This window comes from Acomys minous, assembly GCF_964271855.1.
Source record: "Acomys minous genome assembly, chromosome: 4".
NCBI lineage: Eukaryota > Metazoa > Chordata > Mammalia > Rodentia > Muridae > Acomys > Acomys minous.
This window is the reverse complement of record NC_140486.1, coordinates 10,855,956-10,877,476: the sequence shown is the minus strand read 5'-3', so window position 1 is coordinate 10,877,476 and position 21,521 is coordinate 10,855,956. Positions and strand designations below refer to the sequence as shown.

The window sequence follows — 21,521 nt, the reverse complement described above, 5'->3', positions numbered from 1 at the left end:
CTCAGGGCTTTTGTTTGTTTGTTTGTTTGTTGTTGTTGTTTCTCAAGATGATTTCTCTGTGTAGCCTTGGCTGTAGACCAGGCTGGCCTTAGAGCAGGATGTAACCATGGCCAACAGTGACTTGTCTCTTTCTTACAAAAAAGGAGATTGTAGTATTTTATGTCTGAACTCCTGAATTGACTTTATTTTGTAACCTGGTGTTTTGTTAATTTTGAGATGAAAAAGAATCCCTTCTAGAAATATCTTCAAAATATCTTTCTACTGAGGGCTGGTCAGAAAGATGATAGATTGTGCACATAGATTCACCAGAGTACTTGTGCCCTCCTTTCTCAAAAGAATGATGAGCACTGATGTTACTTAAAGAAAGGTGAGGGATGAGGGGTGGCAGCTGAGGAAGCAGGAACACAGGGTCAGAGGCCACCTGAGCTGTGTAACAACCTGTTTCCAGAGAAAACACAGGAGGGAGGTTGTGGGGAAAGCACATACAAGAACGGAAACAGGACAGATTTGCTCGATAATGCAGATGTGCCGGGGAATTAAAGCATGCAAAGAGGAAACAACTTGTAGTCTGAGGCTTGAGAAGAACGTATCTCGACAGTTACAGAACCATTCCTGTCTCTGCATAGTATTTGTTGGTTGATAATTTTAGGAATTGAGGATAAAATTATTTTTCTTGTGTACTCATTAACAGCTAAGAGCAAGGTAGAGTGAAATGGGAGCTCACAGCCAGGAAGTTTGGGCATACAGATGAGCTTAGTCAGGGATTCCCTTCCCAGTTCCGCATCTAGACGTCAACCTGCCCTTTGTAGATGACCGGGAAGGCCCCTCCCACCCGCGCTCCAAGATGGAAGTGCAGCGCTGTGGTCATTTCTTTCGCACACTCTCTCCCACTCAGCACTGGCCGTCTAGCTCCTTCCCACGACATTGGTGTGGCCTGTGGAACTTCTCTTTGTCTTTATGGCCGCTGCCCTCCAGCAGCGTAGGTGTGGCCTGTGGAACTTCTCCTCTTTGTCTTTATGGCCGCTGCCCTCCAGCAGCGTACCACACCCCCCTGGGCTCCCCTGCTAGGCTCCTGCCCACAGCCCTCTCTCTGTTGTTTCTTTCTTCCGCCATTCATCTCTTAGTCTCAGTTCTGACTGCATTTCCAGGCTTTAAACCCACACTGGCTCTCCAGTCCTTCATAGCCTGATTTAAAAACAAAACAAAACAAAAACAAAGCAACAATGAAAAAACAGGGCGAGGAATCTTGTTTTGAAAACTCTTGACCACCTCTTAAACAGTCTGTTTTTAGCCACTTAGCTTTATCCACTCTCTGAGATCCGTGTGGTCACACTGTGCCTTATAGCCCTGCTGCTTCTGTCCTCCACGCATTCCGTTCTTAGCCTTCACACTCATTGTTGCATTTTGAGAGGTCATTTATGGTCAGGGTGACAAGCCCTTCCCTCCATGGCAGCTTGTACTTAATGTGTGGTAGTAACTTGTTCTTCTCTCCCTGCCAGACGGAATTCTGAGGGAATAGTGTTCCTTACTCATGAGTGTATCCTCTGTCTATATCGTTTAGGGCGCCTTCTAGCACAGGTGGAAGCCAAACCGCTTGTCAGGTTATGTTAATGATGCTGTGTGTCATTAGTTCTGTGGCTGTTGGTAGATTTCGAGTCGCAGGAGATCAGTGACATCGTCTTATTTGCGTTTGTGCTGTCAGTGCTTCACAGTGAGCACGTGTTGTAGGAAGCTGTATTTATAACCTCTGCATCGCATTCTGTGAGCTGTCTTTAGGAGCTCTGTGTAGAGTGCTTGGCTACGAACAGTGTGGACGTGGAAACCTTTTCCTAGAAGTTGTAGTCCTTCTTTGCTAATGGTTACTTTTTGGTCCATTTGGCATCTTAACGCTTTTGGTATAAATCCCAATTGACCCTTTCATTTGAATACCAGTTTCTCATTCCTGAAGAGCAGAAGGAATGATGCATGTGCAATACCATGCCTTTCCCAGCCTGTTAGAGTCATTTATGTCCCTTGCATATGCTGGGACTCTCAGAGGCACTTTTCTTACAGCATCCCACTTACTTTTATAGACAGGGGATGAGTTAGAGAGACAGGTTCATATCTACTAGCTTTCCAGGTAACATAGCTATGTCATTCAGTTAGAAACCAGCACACATCCATCAGAAGTCAGTTTTCAGTGTTGCTGGGTTGTCTTATTATTTTTTATGTTGCTGGGGATTGAACCCAGAACCGAACAAGTGCTTCATCACTGAGCTACATCTGCAGTCCTCATATCCACTTATGTTCAGGACCTGTGTTTTCCACATTCAGTACTGCCAGGCCACTCAATTTGCTTTGGCTTCAGCTTCAGGGAGCTAGTAAAGACAGTGAGATTTCACTTTAAATGAACACATGCATTACTCTCTATCAGAGTCTGTGTCATTGTAGAATACACGATCTTAGCTGAACATTTTGTTCTTGATCAGTTTCTAAACATTAGTTTTATGGAAAAATAATTTTATAGTCAGTTTTTTCAGATGTAATTTTTAATGGTTCATTTAGAAAGATTTCATATTACCTCATTTTCTTGCTTAATAAAAATTTTCTGGATATTTCCAGCTGTCTGCAACTCTTTGAACTTGCAAAGCTTATTTGGAGTATACAAAATCTGAATGTATTTTGAGAAGTGAGACGTGTTTCTTGAGTAGTCTCCAGTTCCAGGAGCTGCCTTTCATAGTTCAGTGATATCCCTAGAGGAAACGGAGTGATTTATGAATGAGTTCTTTTTGTTATTGTTAGTAGTGCAGGGCATATTTGCTAGACCAAGGATTGATTTATTCTTAAATGAATAATTTTTCCATTTCTAGAAATAAAAGGTGGAAAAGGCCCACCAAGGGCCTCCCATTTTTGTAAAACCTTGTAAAAGGACATGCTTTGTCCAGTTTTTCTTTGTCTCATTAAAATGACTCAAATGGAAGGACTTCCACCATGCTGCTTTGATCCATTTTCTGTAGCTTCTTGGTATTGAGAGCTGTAGTCTTTCAGTCCTTCTCACATCTATTCTTAGTAAGACAAGGAATCTTTCAACAGTGGTGGGAAGTGTGAAGACTTTTGTGCAACACTGGTGATTCTTATATAACACAGTTATTGTGAAAGGGAAAAATCGATATGCCCAAAGATGTGAAACAGACAGGACCATTGGCCTTCAAGACTTTAAATGTAGCATTTATGAGGGTCTCATTTAATTAAGTTGATAAATTATATTTACAGCATTTACAAATGGTATATAGTTATTGCAGTGGTAGCTGAAGATGGCCTCTGGGTATGTGGATATAAAGAAAAGGTGTAAATACCACTGCTCCCCATGGGAGTGAGAAAACTGAGAGAATGAGGGTTTAGCATTCTGCCTTGCACATGTTCTGCTCTTTTCAGCATTCGCAGCTGTGCTTCCCCCTTAAGAGTGGCCTGTCCATTGGGGTCCCTCCAGGTCATCCCCCCTTGCTCTCTTCTGACTATTCTGTCTCAGCTTGCCAAAAAACTTTCTCTTTCTGGTCACTGTCCCTCCATTCCAAAAGCCATGATAATGCACACGCACACACATACTCTCTTTCCCTGTCTGTGTGTGTTTGTAAACGTGCATGTGTGCTCATCTCACTATGTTTTTTTTTTTTTTTAGTACCTCCCCCATCTTATTTAGTTCAAATTTACTAGGAAAAGGTGCAGAAGAGGTTCTGTTGTTGCGGCTGCCTGCTGTAATGTGGCACTCAGTGGCCAAGTGCTCAGTACTTGTCCCTGTTTTGGACATCATGCTGGATGGTAGCATGTGCAGCTTTCAGCCAGCCAAGTGCATGGTCCCCTGGTCAGTAGCGAACTGCAGGGGCTGAGTCAGTGTCAGATTCTCTTGCACATCGTCGCCAACAGGAGCTCCATTCACAAGCGATCCTTCTTATTTGTGGTAAAGAGGCCGTTGAGGGAGATGGCCTTTGAAACTCTGAAATCTTGAGCACTGCCGTGCTTAAAGGCTGATACCAAGGGGATATTCATAGCTCTCTATTGCCTTGTTTCCTCGGTGTTTTCACTGATGCTTTATGACAGATGTAGAAATCTACAGAAGCACCATTCACTTCATAGTTTGGGTGCATAAGATTTTCTCCTCTGCCACTGAAGTGATGATCCCTATGGGCACATAAATGTGAAATCTAGAGTAAAAGAATGCAGTATGGGCTGGGACATTAGCTTAGTGGGTAAAGCATTTGCTATGCACTCATGAGGACCAGGGTTCAGATCCCCAGCACCTGTGTAAATGCAAGGCAGATGTGGTAGCCTGCCTTGATTCTCAAAACCTGAGAGGCAGCTACAGGGACTCTGTGGAACAAGCTGGATAACAATATTAGCCAAATGGGCAAGTGTTGGGTTCAAGTGCTAGGCTCTGTCTCAATATATGAAGTAGATGCATGTGCCCTTGCATCTGTGCATGATTGTGCACACATACACACATGACTCATGTACTGTGTGAACATATATATGTACATACATTACCCCCCCCCCACATGCCAGAAAAAGTAATAATCATAAAAAAAAAGAGCACAGCATATTCTTCTTTGTGGCTAGATAAGTTATGCCACTGTGATGACCTGGTCTAAAAATTGTGGCCTTGAAGTTGCAGCCAGGGCACCCAATTTGGAGCATTTCCTGAATATATTTTGCTATCAGCGGTTGTGACACAGAATTCTTCTAGTTAGAAGCCACTGACACCAACCAGGAAGTGACCCCATGTCTATCTTTGTGATGCATCCTGGGCATAGGATATCCTGTGCATCTGTCCACATCCACATATCAGAAACGCAGAGACAAAAACCACAGTCAGTTAGAGAAAGGCTGTGTTAGCAACTACCTCAGGTAGGAAAGACATACTTTTTAAAAGAATAGACTCCATTAGTTCTTATTTTTCACATCTTTACTAAGAGTCCGACAAACTTACCAGGAACTCATCACCTGGCCAGTTGGTCTTTCTTTGACATGTACTTGATTGGGTTCATCTTCCTCCCTCATCCTGTTGTTTTAGAGAAGTTGTAAAAATATATTAAAATAGATATCATCTCTCCAAACTAGCCTCCTTTCCCAGTGCCCCTTGCCCACTCACCAAAAGATTAAAAGAAAAAGATGCCCAGGACAGAGAAATGAAAACATCTTGACTGTAGCTCAGGGTTCTAGGGTCTTCAGCCTGGGAGTGGAGTGCAGCCATCGAGGTACAGGCTCAGTGCCGGTATCCCTGAGTAACTGCTAGGAAGCCAGAGGTGCTGAAGAGTTGGGCAGGATGTAGCAGATGGCCGTGTGTTGCCATAGGGACAGAAAATACAAAAGAAATGAACAGTGAGGAGAGGCAGAGATGTTCCTAAATGAGGCGGCAGAGGAGGGAGGGCAGTCTCAGGGCGGGGATTCTGGGTCCCCTCCTGTGGTACCTGCAGTGTGGGTGTACGATCCACCAGAGGATGTAAGGCAGCAGAGCTGCTGGATGAGGAAGGGCACTTGGCACTAGGGAGAGGTAGGTGAGGGTCACCTGACAAGGCAGGAGGGAAGACAGTCTCAGAGTCCTCAAGGAATATCTTAGACAAAGAAGATGCCCAACTTCCCAAGTTCTTGGAATCAGTGTGAACACTTGAGGACAATAAGCAGAGTGTTACTTGGAGCTGGTGTGCCCTTGAAGAAGGCTGGAGGGTGTTGATCGGCTTGTTATGTTGTACTTCACCCCACTTTGCATGGGATCTAGAGGGTCCTGTGGTCAGTCAGCTGAACAGCTCAAGCTCAGGTGTCTGCATAGACTGTCCAGCTCCATAGCCCTTGCTGGAACTGGCCCCTCAGCCCCGCCAGAGTGAGCCGCTCCTCTCTGTCTCTAGCCCAGCGTGAGAGGAAAGCACTGGTGCCTCAGCATTCTGGGGAGCTCTGGTAGTAGTTACTAAGCTTGTGGCCTTGCTTTGACAGCCCACTGGCTGGGACTGGCCTTGTCTGGTATCTGTCCCTGCTTCTTTAGAGCCTCAGCTGAAAGACAGAGTTGCAGCTGGCATTATTATTGTCCCAAGTCAGATCCTTATTTATCGCTGGGATGGCTTGTGTTTGAAAACTCATTTGGGCTTATTTCTTGTGTCTCTGAGGGACAGTCAAACATGGATGCCTTGGGGAGGCCTTTTGTCTGCTGCTGTTGCTCTTGGATCTTGGGCATATAGATGCTGTACTTCCTTATCTGCATAGTGACCTTGTCTTGCTTGGTGTGAGCAGCCCTCCCTGCGTGAAGCAGTGGCATCCTTGGCTTTCATTGCTACCATCTTACTGGATGCAGTGGTGGAGACCTTGTAGGCGCGGCTGATATCTGGTGCCTGTGAGGAGTATATGGTTGAAAGTCACGGTTCAGGTTGCTGATCCTTTGGGAAGAGGCACTACTGGCATCATAGGCAAGGTTGCCTGGGAGGGAGCTATGTTTACAGGGTGCTGACAGTGCAGCTTTGTAGAGGTCCCGGCAGTGGACCACCTCAGTATGTTTGAGGATGGTGCTGATGTTGCCCACCACAGGTCCACCCAGCTCACTCATGGTATCCTTGTTGAGATCTAGAATGTTTATCTTGCAGCCTGAGGCTCTGAGTTTAAACCACAGAACCCAAGCCCAGTGTGCTTGGTGGTAAACTAGCTTGTCCTGGGATTACAGGTGTGCACCACTGTGCCGAGTTTATACAGTGCTGGAGGTTATGTCTATGCTAGGCAAACAATGGTATTACATCCCTAGCCCTTCTGAAGCTTCTCTGAAAGAACACCAACCCCTTCATGTGTTGAATATCCCCCCCCCCCCCACTCACTACCATAACCCTCTGTGTTCTCCCATCTAGAGTACAGGCAAAGCAAATATTCAGGGGCTGTATGTGTGCCTAGCACAAAGAGGAAGAAACAGACGCTGTGAAAACACCTGTCATTTTAAATAAAAATAAACAAAATTATAAAACAATAAAATACAGAAGAGTCGGGTAGTAAGTGGGCCAGTGGGAACTGCTGTGAGAGAGGCGAGAGAATGGCCTGAGTGCAAGTATGAACAAGCTTCCCAGGAATTGTGGGTAATTCTCAGTTTCTGTCACAAAGGGAAAACACTTAAAGGACCTGCTCAGGCATGTAAGAATCAGCCAGAACTTATCAGAGAACAGTCAGAGTGCAGGGAGAAGAGCTGTGGCCGGGGAGATGACGGCATCAAACTGTGGCCACTTCTAAGTGGACTTAGTTCTGTATATGTGCAATATGAGGACATCCTAGTGTCATCCTCTTGCTCTTCTGAGACATGGTGTCTCACCGGCTGATGCTTGTCAAGTGGGCTAAGGTAGTCTACAGGCTCAGTCCTTGGGAGGGACTCAGGATCTGTTTGAGCATCCCACTGTGCTGCACTTGTTGACTAAGGTTTACACTCAGGTCCTCATGCTGCATGGCAAGCATTTACCAGCTAAGGCATATCACCAGACTCCAGTGGACCTAATGTTTTAAAGGGACAGCATTCCTCTGGACCATGCTATTAAGTAACTGCAATATGATACTTGTGGTTAATTGAATCCAGGAGAGTGTGTTGGTCCTGAACTGGATGAGACTGATCCTGTTTCAGCTCTCTGCCCGACTCCCTCCCTCCAGAGAGGTGGGGGGAGGAGCGGGTGGAAATACCCCAGCAGGAGAGGTGGTGGTTCTGTTTTTTGATGGGGGTTTGAACAGTTGAAACATAAGAGAACTAAAATGTTTTGTCAATTAAAAAAAAAAAAGATTTATTTATTTACTACATACAGTGTTCTTCCTGCAGCAGGTATGTCTGTACACCAGAAGGGGGCACCAGATCTCCTTATAGATGGTTGTGAGCCACTGTGTGGTTGCTGGGAATTGAACTCAGGACTTCTGGAAGAGCAGCCAGTGCTCTTAACCTCGCTCCATCTCTCCAGCCCTACTCTTTCTCTCTCTCTCTCTCTCTCTCTCTCTCTCTCTCTCTCTCTCTCTCTCTCTCTCTCTCTCTCTTTTAAAGAGTTTGGATCTCTATGTATAGCCTGAGATGACCTTGAACTCAAGATCCTTCTGCTTCTATCTTGAGTGCTAAAATAATCCTTGAATAGTTTTTGACATAGCTCTCCATTCATTTTACATTCAACCAAGGTTTGCGTTAAATTGTATTATTGACTATAATAATATTTTCTCCATCATATGCCGCTGTACTTATAGTAAAACGCCTGTTCTAGAAGTATTAGGGGAAAACAAGACTGTTGAGGGTTGGGTGTGATAGATCATACCTCTAATCCTAGCACTGGGGAGGCTGAGGCAGAAGTATTGTCATGTGTTTGAGGCCAGCCTGGGCTACTGAGTAAGACCATTTCAAAAATTAAAACAAAACAAAACAAAACAAACAATAACAACAATGTAGAAAGTTGGCTGACCCCTTGAATTATTATTAGTTTGAAGGCATGTACAAGAACGAAGCCGTAAGCCAGCAGGTTCATGTTCTGCAAAGAGAAGTGAGGCAGTTCCAAGCTGAAGCTGCTCAGCCCCCGGCATTGAGCGTTGTGGAGGCCGCCGTGCATGCAGAGAACCTGATCACGTGAGTCCTGGTGGCCACCATCTCACTGTTGGCTTTGCTGTTGATGGTACTCATGCATGTCACCTTGCCCCTTCCCTGCCTTAAACACCTGGTCATTTAGGATGGGAATTAGCAAACTAGGGCTGTTGGGTCCAATCTGACTAGCTATCTGTTTTACACATAGTTTTATTGGAGCATAGGCTTCTCTGTTACTCATAATGGCTATGAGTTACACGCTTCAACAACAGAATTGACTATTTCTGATGCTTGCTTTATGGCTCACAAACATAAAATATTTCCTGTCTGGGTTTTTCCAGAAAAAGTTTGCAGATGCTTGACCTGTAAGATAGTACTGTGCGCGGGAACTCAGTGAGTTTACACTAGTGTCATCCTCACCTGGGAAGTTAACGTTGTCGGCTCAGATTACACAGTGACATTCACTTCCATTACTCGCAGGGACGAGGGCTTTTTAAACTTTCAGATGGTCATTGTGGTTTTCTCTGAGAGCTCCTGGCATATGTTCACCTTTCCTAAAGCAAGCTGGACAAAGCTCAGGAGAATGTTGTCTTAATTTAAGGTCACTCCACTTGCTGGCAAGCCATTGACCTCTTTAGCAAAGATCAGGTTAACCACAGGTTGGTATTTTTATCACTGCGATCATACTAGAAAACGTGAACATTGGAAGGAAATCTTAGAAAAAAATTTTAGATTTGTTTTATGTGTATTAGTATTTTTCCTGCATATATGTACATGTACCACTTGTGTCTCAGATGCTCGTGTCACTCTCAGGTATATTTTAGATTTTAAAATGTAGAGAGATCAACATTCTTCCATTTAAAAATGTAAGGAATAGGCCTTTAATCCCGGCACGTGGGAGGCAGAGGCAGGTGAATCTTTGTCTACAATGAGAGTTCCAGGACAGCCAGGGCTACACAGAGAAAACACTGTCTTGAAAAACAAAACAAAACAAAACAAAACAAAACAAACAAAACTCCTAAAAAATAAGGAATCATGATATTTGCTAGAAAATATTCAGAAATGAAAACCATTATGTTTGGTGAAATAACCCAGACTCGAAAGAGCTCCAAGGAATACAAAAGTCATTATGAATTATAAGTAACTATGAATTACATACACTACATGAAAAACTTTAATATGTGTCAGAATGTTAATTGGTACTTACAATAACAGCTGACTTTTATTTTCTCTAGGGAAGTATAAAATCAAATATGAATGGTTGGGCAATTGCTACACATTTACCACATGTAATATTTTAAAGTGTTATTTGCATAGGGCTCTGAAGACTTATAGATATTGCCCGAGGAGTGTAGGAAATCAAAGGGACATTTGAGAATATGGATTATTTATAGTAAGACAATTTTTGTGCTCACCATTACCCACAGGGCCCTAGTGAATGCTTATAAGTTACAACCCACACCTGGAGTTCAGAAAATTGGCATTAGCCTTTTCTTTACTGTTGTGGACTATGTGAGTGACGAGACCCAGCGCCATCCTCCTACAAGGCAGTTCTTCACTTCGTGCATTGAGATCCTGGGGCAGGTAAGACTATTCCCAGTTGTTAGCCACGTGCAGACAGTCAGCGAATCCCCATGGTATCTTGACTACTTACAATCAGACGCCTCTTGAGAACTGTTGGCATCCTATGATACTGGCAGAATTTTTGTTGTCGAGTGCTGCTGCTTCTACAAGGCTAGGGAGACATCAGATTTTGGCATAGGTTGTTGGTATTATTGACAATAGCATTGCTAAAGTTTCTTTATCATTCGCAAAATAGTTTCTAATTAATTTTTAAAGTTTGTCTTCATGTTGACTCTGTGTAGTTGGTACCATTCTTATCTTGAACATGATCAAGAAGAGTGGGTCCTAGTGGCATAGCCTGCAGTCTAGCTACTTAGGGTCCCAAGTTCAAGGCCTGCCTAAGGCTACAGAATGAGTTCAAGGTCAACCTGGGCAACCTTGTCTAAAAAAGTTAAAAAACAAACAAACAAAAAAACCAAAGAAGGTAGGGAGTCATAGCTCCATGGTAAAATCTGGCCCAGCATGCAGAATCCCTAGTATTGCTATTTATTCAAAAAAGAAGCGACTGGCATTTCAATGACGAAGCAACTTCCCTAAAGAACACAGCCATGAGTGTTGGGGCTCAGGTATGAGCCCAGGGCTTCTGACAGTGTTGCTCCCCCACCACTGCCTCCCAGCTGCTGTTTCTACCACCATTTGTTTTCTGTTTTGTTTAAACAGAGCGAAGGCAAAGTATCCATACAGACTTACATATGTGGAAACCCACTTGTTTGGAAAATGCAATCCTGGCTACATATTTACATTCAAACTTAATCAAGCAGTTGGGTACCCAAAAGGGATGCTGTTCAGATACCATATTTGCATCCAAATTTAGTCGAGCAGTTGGGTACCCATACCGGGATGCTGATCAGATGCAACCGCTTCTTTTTCTTCCTTTTTTTTCCTTTGGGCTTTAACTCTGGGCTTTGCCTATGCTAGGCAGTTGCTCCACCACTGACCTATGTCAACAGCTGATTATCATGAAGTTAATATGTGTTTATTATGATCCATACAGTGTAGAAGACAAAAAAAAAATGTTATTTTTAGCAAAGCCTTCCTGACCCTGAGGCTGCTTAGAGAGCCACTTATGCTCTAGTGCACTTTAGCCTTTGAGCCACATTGATGATGATGATGAAGATGATGATGATAAGAAGTCATTATTATTAGAGACAGGGTCTTACTTTCCAGCTCTGGATGGCCAGGAACTCACTGTGTAGACCAGGCTGGTCTCTAGCTCACAGACATCCCTTATCTCTGTCTCCTTAGTGCTAAGATTAAAGGTGCATGATTTTGGATATCTTTTTATTATATATTCTCATTTACAAAAAAATTTTCACCTTATTTAGTACCCTTGAAATTGACTGCTTAAAAACCGAGGGAAGGGAGAGTTGAGTGACAGTGCTCTGTGCTCTGCCCAGGTGTTCATCAGCGGCACTAAGTCGGAGTGCAGGAAAGTGCTGCAGACCATTCTGAAGAACAGGCGGCTCTGCTCCCTGCTCTCTCCTTTCTTCACGCCCAATGCTGCTCCAGCCGAGTTCATCCTGCTGTATGAAAAAGTGGTGAAGTTTCTAAGTGAGGACAACAGTGACATGATTTTCATGCTGCTTACCAAGGTACTAACGGCTACGCCTGTGGATAGTCAGGGATGACGCTTGCTTCTCATGCCACAGAACCACAAGAGCTGGTTCTCGTTGCAGTGGCCAAGTGCAGTGGCCAGGGGCATTGGCTGTGCTGTGTGGGCAGTCGGTTCCCACCTAGTGTGAATCTCCAGAGGACTGCATTCCAAGCTTTCTTTAAAAACTTAGTATGCATTTTTTGATGGTGTACTTGGGCAGGCAGAGGCAGGCGGATCTCTCTGAGTTTGAGGCCAGCCTGGTCTACAAAGTGAGTCCAGGACAGCTAGGGCTGCAAAGAGAAACTCTGTCTCAAAAACAAAAACAAAACCAACCAAACAAATAAAAACAAAAACCCAAAAAAGCTTTAGTACATTCCTGAAATAGTCCTATGAAGGCTTTAATAATTCTTTTAATTTATCTTGAATTTGTGCCTGGGTTGTTTGATCTGTGAGGTATGATGTGCCTGACCCCCTCGTGCTTTGAACAAGCCCAGTCTAAGTAAGCTTCCCTCGTCCTCGCGTTGTTTCCGTGGCATTTGTGAAGCAGTGGAACCCTGGCATGTCGCTGGCTAATGGCTGACCTCAGTCTATAGCAGAGGCGCATATACTTCATAGTACGGAGCGCGGGAGGATTGCAACAGTCTGACTTTCTACACACTTAAGTAGGTAACCAGTGACACTAAACCCATGGCTGTTAAGTACACTCTGGAAAGGGGCTGCTTGGCTCTGACACTGATGAGTGAAGCGCAGCTCTGAAGCTGCTCAGGTCTCAGAAGGGAAACTTAGTACAGAAGACAGACGTGTATGGAGCCTTCAGAAACAGAATGGAACTGTAAGGCAATAGTGAGCGCCTAGTCAGTGCTGGGCTTTGTTTCTGTTTGCGGTGCTGTGCGCCTTCAAGGTGAGTGCTCTGCTTCTGAACATGTCCTACCCAGTCCCAAGAACGATCTTTGTGTTTAAAGAAGGTTGGCTAAGGGCCCTACTCAGGGCTCGGAGGATGAATAGAGACGGCGGTGCCATAGTGCCCATCGGCCATATCCATGTAGTTTAGTTTCTGTGTGGTAGGTGGACAGGTAACTAATTGCAAGATGGTCTTTGATTTTTCAGTTTGCACAGACCTCTTAGCTTCGTCTAATTTTCTAGTGTAAATAAAACTGCTTTTTGTTTCTGTTTCTTTTTTAGTTCGATGTTAAGCAATGGTTAGCCGCCACTAAACCCCCTCTGTCTGATCGCACCAGGCTTCTGGAATCCATTCACCTGGCGTTGACCGCCTGGGGCCTTGAGCCAGATGAGGACATTCTGATGCCCTTTAACCTTTTCTGTAAGCACTGGACGCACCTTCTGCTCTACCAGTTCCCTGACCAGTACAGCGATGTCCTCAGGCTGCTGGTGCAAAGTGAGTGTCTCAGTACTAGAGATCACATTGACCATTCCGTAGCCATCCAGAGCTGTTGGGGGAGGCCAGAGGGATGCCTCAGCAGGTGGCTACTCAAGTCCGATGACCAGAGTAGCCATCCAGAGCTGTTAGGGGAGGCCAGAGGGATGCCTCAGCAGGTGGCTGCTCAAGTCCGATGACCAGAGTTCAGTCCCTAGAAACCATGGTGAAAGGACGGAACTACTCCTCAAAATTGTCCTCTCATCTCCATATTGAGTGCTGGATCATGTGTGTGCATCTGCACTCATACTCATGTCGTGTACACACACATACACACACACACACACACACACTCACATTAATAAAATTTATCAATCACAGTAGGAGTGTGAGGTCACACCTACCCCCAACTCTCCAGCTCCAGTGGCTTCAGTGGAGCTCACTCCCAGTTAAGTCACTTTTGTTGTCCCTTTCCTTTAGTCTCCTTATACCATGCATCCCTACAGATTTGGTTTGAATCATCTTTGTCATTATCATCATTATTTTGTAAAATACACATGTTCTTTGATTTGGATTGAAAAAATGGTTTGGAGAAAACACAGACCTGTTGTCTTGTCTCTTTCTCTAGGCTCTGCAGAGCAGCTGCTGAGTCCTGAATGCTGGAAAGCCACCTTGAGAGCACTGGGTTGCTATCCCCCGAGCAGCCAGCAGGGGGCAGCCTCGGTAGAGAGCTCTGTGCTTCATAGTGCCTCAGATGTTCTCTTGTCAGACAAGCAGGTGTGTGCCTTTTGGTTTCTGACAGCTTTGTGCATTACTTTCCATTTTCCTTGTTGCGCATCTTCAAACAACTGGAGCACATGTAAAAGTTGGGGTGTGTGTGTGTGTGCGCATTTATGCAAAAGCTATATGCTTTTCTTTGATTTTTGCTTCATCTGTCCCCTTTGTCTGGACTGCTCTTCTCTTAAGCTCCTGCATGTAGTTTGATCCCTATGTGAACAGAACAGAGCAGCATTCCTGTGTAAACCTTCCCTCCCACCTAAGCTCATCTTATTCATCCCTGAGGCCACTCCACAGGTCTCCATGGTAGGTTCCACAGAGTCCTCTGTTTTATCAGTTTTATCTGTAGTGGTGTCATATAAGTGAAGCCAGGTGTGGTGGCACACACCTGCAGTTGTAGATCAGGATGCTCAAGATGAAGCCCTTTGAGTTTGAGACCAGCTTGGTCTGTATGTAAGACCTTATTACCAAAAACAAAGGACAAACAAACAACCTCAAAAATAAAGAAAAAGGGAGAATTTATTTGACATAAAGGTTCCATTGCTTTAGAGTTTTAAGCCTACTAATTTTTCTGTCTTTTGGAATTCTGTCAAACATCTACACTCCCATCACAACCTGCCAGCGCAGTGCTCTAAACCTGAGGGCGGGGCTCGCGGGTGGAGCGCTTTCCTGGTATCCATGAAGTCCTCAGTTTCCTCTCCAGCAGCAGAAAAGAAGGAAGGAGAGGGGAAATACTGCACCAAAGTAGATCTTTAGTATGCAGTTTTCTGTTGGTTGTCTCTTGTAGGTTGTGGAGACGATACAGTGGCTTTCTGACTTCTTTTATAAGCTTCGATTATCCAAGTTGGACTTTAAAAGCTTTGGATTATTCTCAAAATGGAGCCCGTACATGGCTGATGTTAAGACTTTTTTGGAATACCTTGTGAAGAGGCTGATTGACTTAGAAATAGCCTCCTTGGCCCAGGACCCAGCTGCCAGCAGCAAAGAAGGTAGTGTGCCTCCAGGATGATGGGAGCCAAGTGCTGTGCCCTTACATCAGAACAGGTTTGAAGTAGAGTCTTTTCAAATGCTGAAGAGGCAAAGTCGTACAGGTGTGAGCTGGTGTATTCGTTATACCTCTATTGTTTCACAGTGAATATAGGATGCTTGCTGTAGCTTCTCTGTGCCCCTCCTTGGTGGGGGTATGGTATGAAGAGGTCTATTTCTGTCTCCAATTCCTTCTTCCTGTCATTTACCTAGGTTATACCAGTGTTCAGAATAGGAGGCATTTCTCTTGGAAAATGTACATTATAAGATTATCTATGACATCCTGTTATAATAAAAATTTAACTTGGTTCATTGTAGCAAATGAAAAAGGAAGCATGAGTAGTTGTACTAGCCACACTGTTTCTGTATCAGCAAAGGCCCACACTCTGAAGTAGCTTGTGTGTGCAGTTAGTATAAAATGTGACCAGTGGCCACCATGAGAACATTCCTGTTTGTGACATTGTTGTGTTTCAGTGCTGCAGTCGCTGCACTCACAGATCATCCAGCTTTTCAAGCCCTGGATCCTGGTTTTAGAGGACAATGAAAGGTATATACTTTTTTCATATACTCAGATTTTTTAAAAATTTATTTACTTAAAGTTCTAATGATATTTTATACAGATCATGATGATTTTACAGATTTAAATTTTAATATAGTGACATTTAAATTGATAAAATACAGAATTCAAAGCACTTGTTTATGTAATTATTCATCTGGTTAACCAGTGATGTTATCTTGATATTAATTTTGGAACAAACTGGACCACTGATTTCCAATTTTCCACAGTAAGGAAGTTGAAGGTGTTAGCATATTTGCCAGATGTGGTGGCGCACTCCTTTAATCCTAGCGCTCAGGGAGGCAGAGGCAGGCAGGTAGCTGTGAGTTAGAGGCCAGCCTGGTTACAAAGCAAGTCCAGGTCAGCCAAGGCTACACAGAGAAACCCAGTCTCAAAAAACCAACAAAATAAACCAAAACCAAAAACAGAAACAAAACAAAAATAAAGAAAAGTTTTTTTCAAAAAGTTAGCTCTATAAATATTGGTCTCAGTGTTTTCTGTTAGCTCAGCTTTTTTGTTTGTTTGTTCGTTTGTTTTGTTTTTTTGAGACAAGGTTTCTCTGTGTAGCCTTGACTATCCTGGATTCGAACTCACAGGGATCCATCCGTCTCTGCCTCCCAAGTGCTGGGATTAAAGGCATGCACCACCAAACGCCTGGCAGCTCAGCTATTTTTTAGAATTAAGTTGTATAACAAATTATTGGGTTGTTGATGACCCCTTAAATCATGTAACTCTGGAGTTAAATGAAATTGTTTCATGAGCATTTAGACTATGTGGTGATATAGAGTCAGACAAATGCTATTCTGTAAACTTTTCTGTAAAAGTATGCAAACAAATTAGATGAACCTAGTTTTATAGAAATTGTAAGAGGACAAATGTCATGTTTTATAAAGTGCCCTTAGAAACATTAGTATCTTACTAAAATCTCCTAGCTGATTCATTAGTGCCAAAGCTGAGCCAGATCTCAGTCTTTGTACCACGGTTGTTTGTGTTAACTGAGAGCGTGTTAGAGAGAACCTGAGAGGCTTTGGATCTTACTCCTGCTAGAGGACTCTCTTTGAGTAATTTGTTAGCTTCAGGATTTTATAGGGACTGGCCTCATTATAGGCTTGGCAGTTTGCTAATTTTCATGAATTAATGGAGCTTATTGATACTGAACTTTCTAGATGACATGCAGAATTTCATATAAAGGAGTTCTTTGTGAGGGTTGGGAGGTGGCTCAGCTGTTAAGAATGTTTGCTTTTCTTGCAGAGGGCTGGAGTTCAGTTCTTAGCACTTGTGTCAGGTGGCTCCAGCTACAGGGAATCTTACATCTTCCTTCTGGCCAAATACACACTCACGCACACATGCGCGCACACACATACACACACACACACATACACACATGTACATGTGTACACATACACACATGTGTGAACACACATGCACATATGCACATGCACACGTATATGCACACAAACACACACATCAATTTTAGGAAAAAAGGTTTTTGGTTATCTCCTGTGGTAAATTTGAGTCATCTGTTTGTTAACATGAGTTTTAGTTTGTTTTTGTTCATGCTCTGAGTAGAGATACATTTTTGTCGGTTTGGCAAAATGGTACAGTGGGTACCAAAAGGTGCTTGCCTCTAAGATTAAGCTTAATCTTGGAAGCCCATGTGGCAGAAGGAGAGACCTGGCTCCTAGCAGTTCTCCTCTCCCTCCGCATGAGCACACTTCTGAGTGTTGGTTGCGCTGGCACAAATAGAAGAGGGAGAAGTCCGAGTCAGTCGCCTCCAGGAGCTTGTAGCTTTGAAGTGTCAGGAGTGGGCAGCTTTGGACGCCACAGCTAGAGTCTTCCCACTACCTGAGCCCTGTGCACTTCCGTTTCTGAGTATATGTTTCTCTCCTTTGAAGTAACCAACAGAGATATTACCCCTGGCTAGAGAGCGACGCTGAGGTGGCCTCCAGCATCGTGCAGCTCTTTGCTGACTGTGTGGCCTTCCTGCATGGGCGTTTTAAAGGTAGGAAGGTACTGGGGATGCATGCTGTGCCTTCCTTCAGCCTCTTGTCCCCCTTTGCTTGTGCTGTCCTCTGCTCCAGCTACTTATGGCGGTTCTGTGAGGTCCTCTGAGTTACACTTTATTAATGCTGCTTACTGCTAGTTCCACCCTAGAGCTTCCTTGCTGGTTTCAGTAACAACCGGACTGATTTGTACCCTAACCCAGTAAGACATGTGAGTTCTTTTTTCCTTGCATTCTCCTACTTCCTTTTTCCCCCTTCTTTGTGTGTCCACATGCCTACCCTTCCTGTAGCTACATGGAGGTCTATGTCGAATACCTGCCTCTGTCATTCTGCATCTTACTTTTTATTTGTGAGACAGGGTCTCTCATGGAACTCTCTTTTGGTTAGACTGGCTGGTTGGCACGCTCCACAGACCTGCCTGACTCTGCAGCACTGAGTTGCAGCACACACGGTTCACACTTGTCTTTGATGTGCGTGTTGTGAATCTCAACTCAGGCTCTCATGCTTGCGTAGAAGCACTTTATGCATGGAGCCAGCTTCTCAGTGCCCACGTCTTTTTAATACGAGGAGTCCGAGGAGCTGGAGAGATTGTTCAGTGCATAAGAACACTGGTGGCTCTTCCAGACGATGTGAGTTCAATTCCCTGCATTCCCATGGTGGCTCTCAACCATCTGTTGAGTCCACTTTCAGGGGAGCCAGCACTTTCTTCTTACCTTTTGGCCATTGCACACATGTGGTGCATAGACACACATTCTGGCAAAACACCCATCCACATAAAAATAAATGAAAAGCAAGTGTGAGGCAATTGTTCATCATGATTTTAATTTTTTTAATAGTGTGTGTGTGTGTGATTTATGTGGAGGCTGGAGGGCAACTGTGGAAGCTGGTTCTCTCCTTCCACCATGTGGGGTTCAGGAGTCAAACTCTGCTTGTCAGTCTCGGCAGCAAGCACTTTGAGCTAGTGAGCCATCTTGCCTGCCTCCATTCTGGTTTATTTTGTATTTCTGTGATATTTGGTGATGCCGGACACTTCTTTTTATGTACTCGTTGGTCATTTTTATGATTTTTAAAAGAAATGTTATAATTTTTTGAGGAATTCTTTTAAAATGCTAAATAGAGAAAGAAGCCTTAATGGAGTGTGATTGAAAACATGAGAGGGCAATAGGCTATAGAAACGTATTTGGGTTAAAAGCCATTTAGAAGTTTTGGAAAAAAAAAAGCTAATCACCATGAGACTCTTAGACTTCTAAGTTCACGTTTGTGTTTTGTGTTAGCATGTTTTTTTTATTTCTTCCCCCCCTTTTTTTTTAAAGAAGCCAAATGTCTTGAGCTGTATTTTCTTTGGAAATTTTAGATAAGCTGTTGCCAGGTGATGAAGGAGCCTTGCGGTTGCACCTGCTGCATTACTGTGAAGCATGCACAGCGCCCAAGATGCCAGAGTTCATTCTCTATGCTTTTCATTGCGCGTACCAGAACCTCGAGTGGAAGGACCTGCACCCTGACCAGAGGCTCATGGAGGCCTTCTTCAAGGTTCGCCATCTGTTGGTGTCTCCTCTCCAGTGTGTGCACATTCCCTGCCTGGCACACGTTGTGGAAAGCAGCAGCCCATGGAAATCATGTTGATTGATTTGAAAACATCTATTAGGCCAGTTTTAAAACCCAGAGAAAGATTTACCTCTAATGTGTTGTTCATCTTTTAGTTTTAGAAATAAAGTTGTGTGAGCCCCTGGCTTACTGCCTGAGTCTTTCTCGGTCCTAGTTAGTTTTTATTTTTCTAGGCTAATATTGTTAGAACTACCTGTGAATGGTGCATGAAAGCAAAGTGGAAATTAGCAACCAAACTCGAAGTTGATTTCAGCAGTTATGCAACTGAATAGTTAGCAAGAGATAAAACCACTGCGACGATCAGGGACACATCATGATTATAGAAGGAGGCAGAGTAATCTGGAGGAAGGGCTAAGAAATGTGCGTGTGACCCTTTGCCGTAGAAGCGCAGTTACAGGAGCCTCAGGGTGAGCTCAGCAGCGGCCAGGAGTTGATGTGCTCCTTTTGTATTGTAAAGGCCTTCCTGATCTTGGCTTCAGTCCATTTGTTCATTAGTCATCAGTTCATTTGTGTTTTCTCCTAATTTAATGTCATAGTTATTATTATTGAGTCATTTCAGTGCTTTAATTGATACAGATCTATAATTATTTATGATGATTACTAAGGCACAACTATTATTTACAATGTTTAGTAAAATGTACTGGAGCCTCTGGTATGTTTTTGTGAAGCCCTACCCAACACTGCTCTTGGCAGCTGCTCTATTGCAGTTGACTTTCAAGGAAGCTGGTTCTGTTTAGTAGCTGAGGCGCAGGTCCTGAGTACATACTTAATCATCAGTGTGAGTGCCTGAGAGAACCTTGGCTTAATGACTCAAAAGGCAGCATTTAGCCAAGCGGGTGCCTTAGAAGACCAATTAACCTGGATAGTCTGTCAAGGAGTGATGTGGATCCTGTATGTAGGAGTTTTATTCTAAGGATTAGATAGCCTTGACCTGCCCAGAAGCTGAGTCTTTTAAATTGCAAGGCCGATAGCAAGGCTAGAGAACAGATTATAAGAAGGTGAAGAATTGTCTTCCAAGAGGAAGCAGACAAAAGTTATCACCAGATTCTCATCATTATTTTATAAGTAATATAGAGCTTTAAATATTAGTTTTTAAAAGACAAATTTATAACTATGTATTAAGATAGACAAATTAGAAATATTAAAATAGGCTATCAAATAAGACTTTCAGATTATGTACTTTCTAGTGCACCCTAAGAAAATCTCTGACTAGAGTTTAAACATTAGATTTTAAAGACCAGTCATGTGGAGACATTTATAACACAGCATTATGTTGGAAGTTCATATTAATATTATACACACCAGTGTGGTAATTCACTTAAGCGTGGTCTCAGCCACATCAGTATGAACACCAGACGGAAACTTGCCTATCCCTGCTCCCAGCATATACCTGGCAGTCAGCAGCTCTTGGCTGTGCCAGCAGTGGTTCAGTACACGCTGGGGCTTGAAAACCACTGACTAGTAGGACTCAGCTTTCCTCCTGTTCCAGCTCTCCTGAGGCCCGGGCACTCCAGCAGCTCCAGTGCCTTGGTGACAGGGATTAGAATTATTAGAGTAGATAGTGAATTACGAATAGGCAAGCTTAAGAATGCACATATGTGCTGGACCTGAAAGGAAGCTATGACTGGAATTCATTTTATGTAAGGTGAGATTATCAATGAATATTTACAGTCTGGGGAGAAGTGATATTTTTAAAAAATGTATAGACTGTATAAAAATATGAAATATTAACTTATTTCCATTTTTAAGATATATCAAACAACTAAAGCAAGATCCTGGTTTTTTGTTCACTACAGGTGGAGCGTGGAAGCCCCAAGAGCTGTTTCTTGTTTTTGGGGTCTGTACTTTGCAGAGTCAACTGGGTTAGTGTGCTGGCCAGTGCCTGGAATCCCAGCCCTCTTCCCGAGACCCAGAGTATGGTTGTCTGCCTCCTTTTCATGATGATTTTACTGGCAAAGGAAGCTCAGTTAGTCGACGAGACGGTAAGTCTAGGGGCTGAGATGAGCTTTGGCGTCTCAGCACATTGGTTCTTCCTAATGATGTTTTCAGGTGTTTCCCTAACACCTTGTTAGTCTGAGTAGATGCTCAGCATATGAGCTGTGCATCCGGCTACCTGCTTACTTTCCTGGGTAGCCACAGTCTAGTTCTGAATAATCAAGATAACCCTATTGAATTAGAATAATTTATTTTATTAATTCTTAGTTCAGTCTGCTCTATTTTTTTTAATTTTTAATTTTTTTCAACCTACCATATCTTAAGTTATTTTTTATTTTTTTAAGATTTATTTCATGTATGAGTACTCTATTTGCACATACACCTGCAGGCCAGAAGAGGGCGTCAGATCACATTATAGATGGTTGTGAGCCACCATGTAGTTGCTGGGAATTGAGCTCAGGACCTCTAGAAGAGCAGACAGTGCT

At 43.5% G+C, this 21,521-nt stretch overlaps 1 protein-coding gene across 2 annotated transcripts in view; it reads left to right on the top strand.

The window, feature by feature from the left end:
- The window catches only part of EPG5 (ectopic P-granules 5 autophagy tethering factor), a 97,726-nt gene that overhangs the window by 59,650 nt on the left and 16,555 nt on the right, over positions 1–21,521 (top strand). For both annotated transcript variants that reach the window (XR_014778491.1, XM_084778395.1), the window contains exons 28-37: positions 8,445–8,587; positions 9,970–10,126; positions 11,563–11,757; positions 12,942–13,155; positions 13,763–13,911; positions 14,699–14,900; positions 15,412–15,484; positions 17,389–17,495; positions 18,851–19,026; positions 20,898–21,083. Coding sequence is in view for 1 of the 2 variants with exons in the window: in XM_084778395.1 (XP_084634521.1) it covers positions 8,445–8,587; positions 9,970–10,126; positions 11,563–11,757; positions 12,942–13,155; positions 13,763–13,911; positions 14,699–14,900; positions 15,412–15,484; positions 17,389–17,495; positions 18,851–19,026; positions 20,898–21,083 (1,602 nt within the window). In the remaining variant the exon portion in view is untranslated. The remainder of the gene's footprint in view (positions 1–8,444; positions 8,588–9,969; positions 10,127–11,562; positions 11,758–12,941; positions 13,156–13,762; positions 13,912–14,698; positions 14,901–15,411; positions 15,485–17,388; positions 17,496–18,850; positions 19,027–20,897; positions 21,084–21,521) is intronic.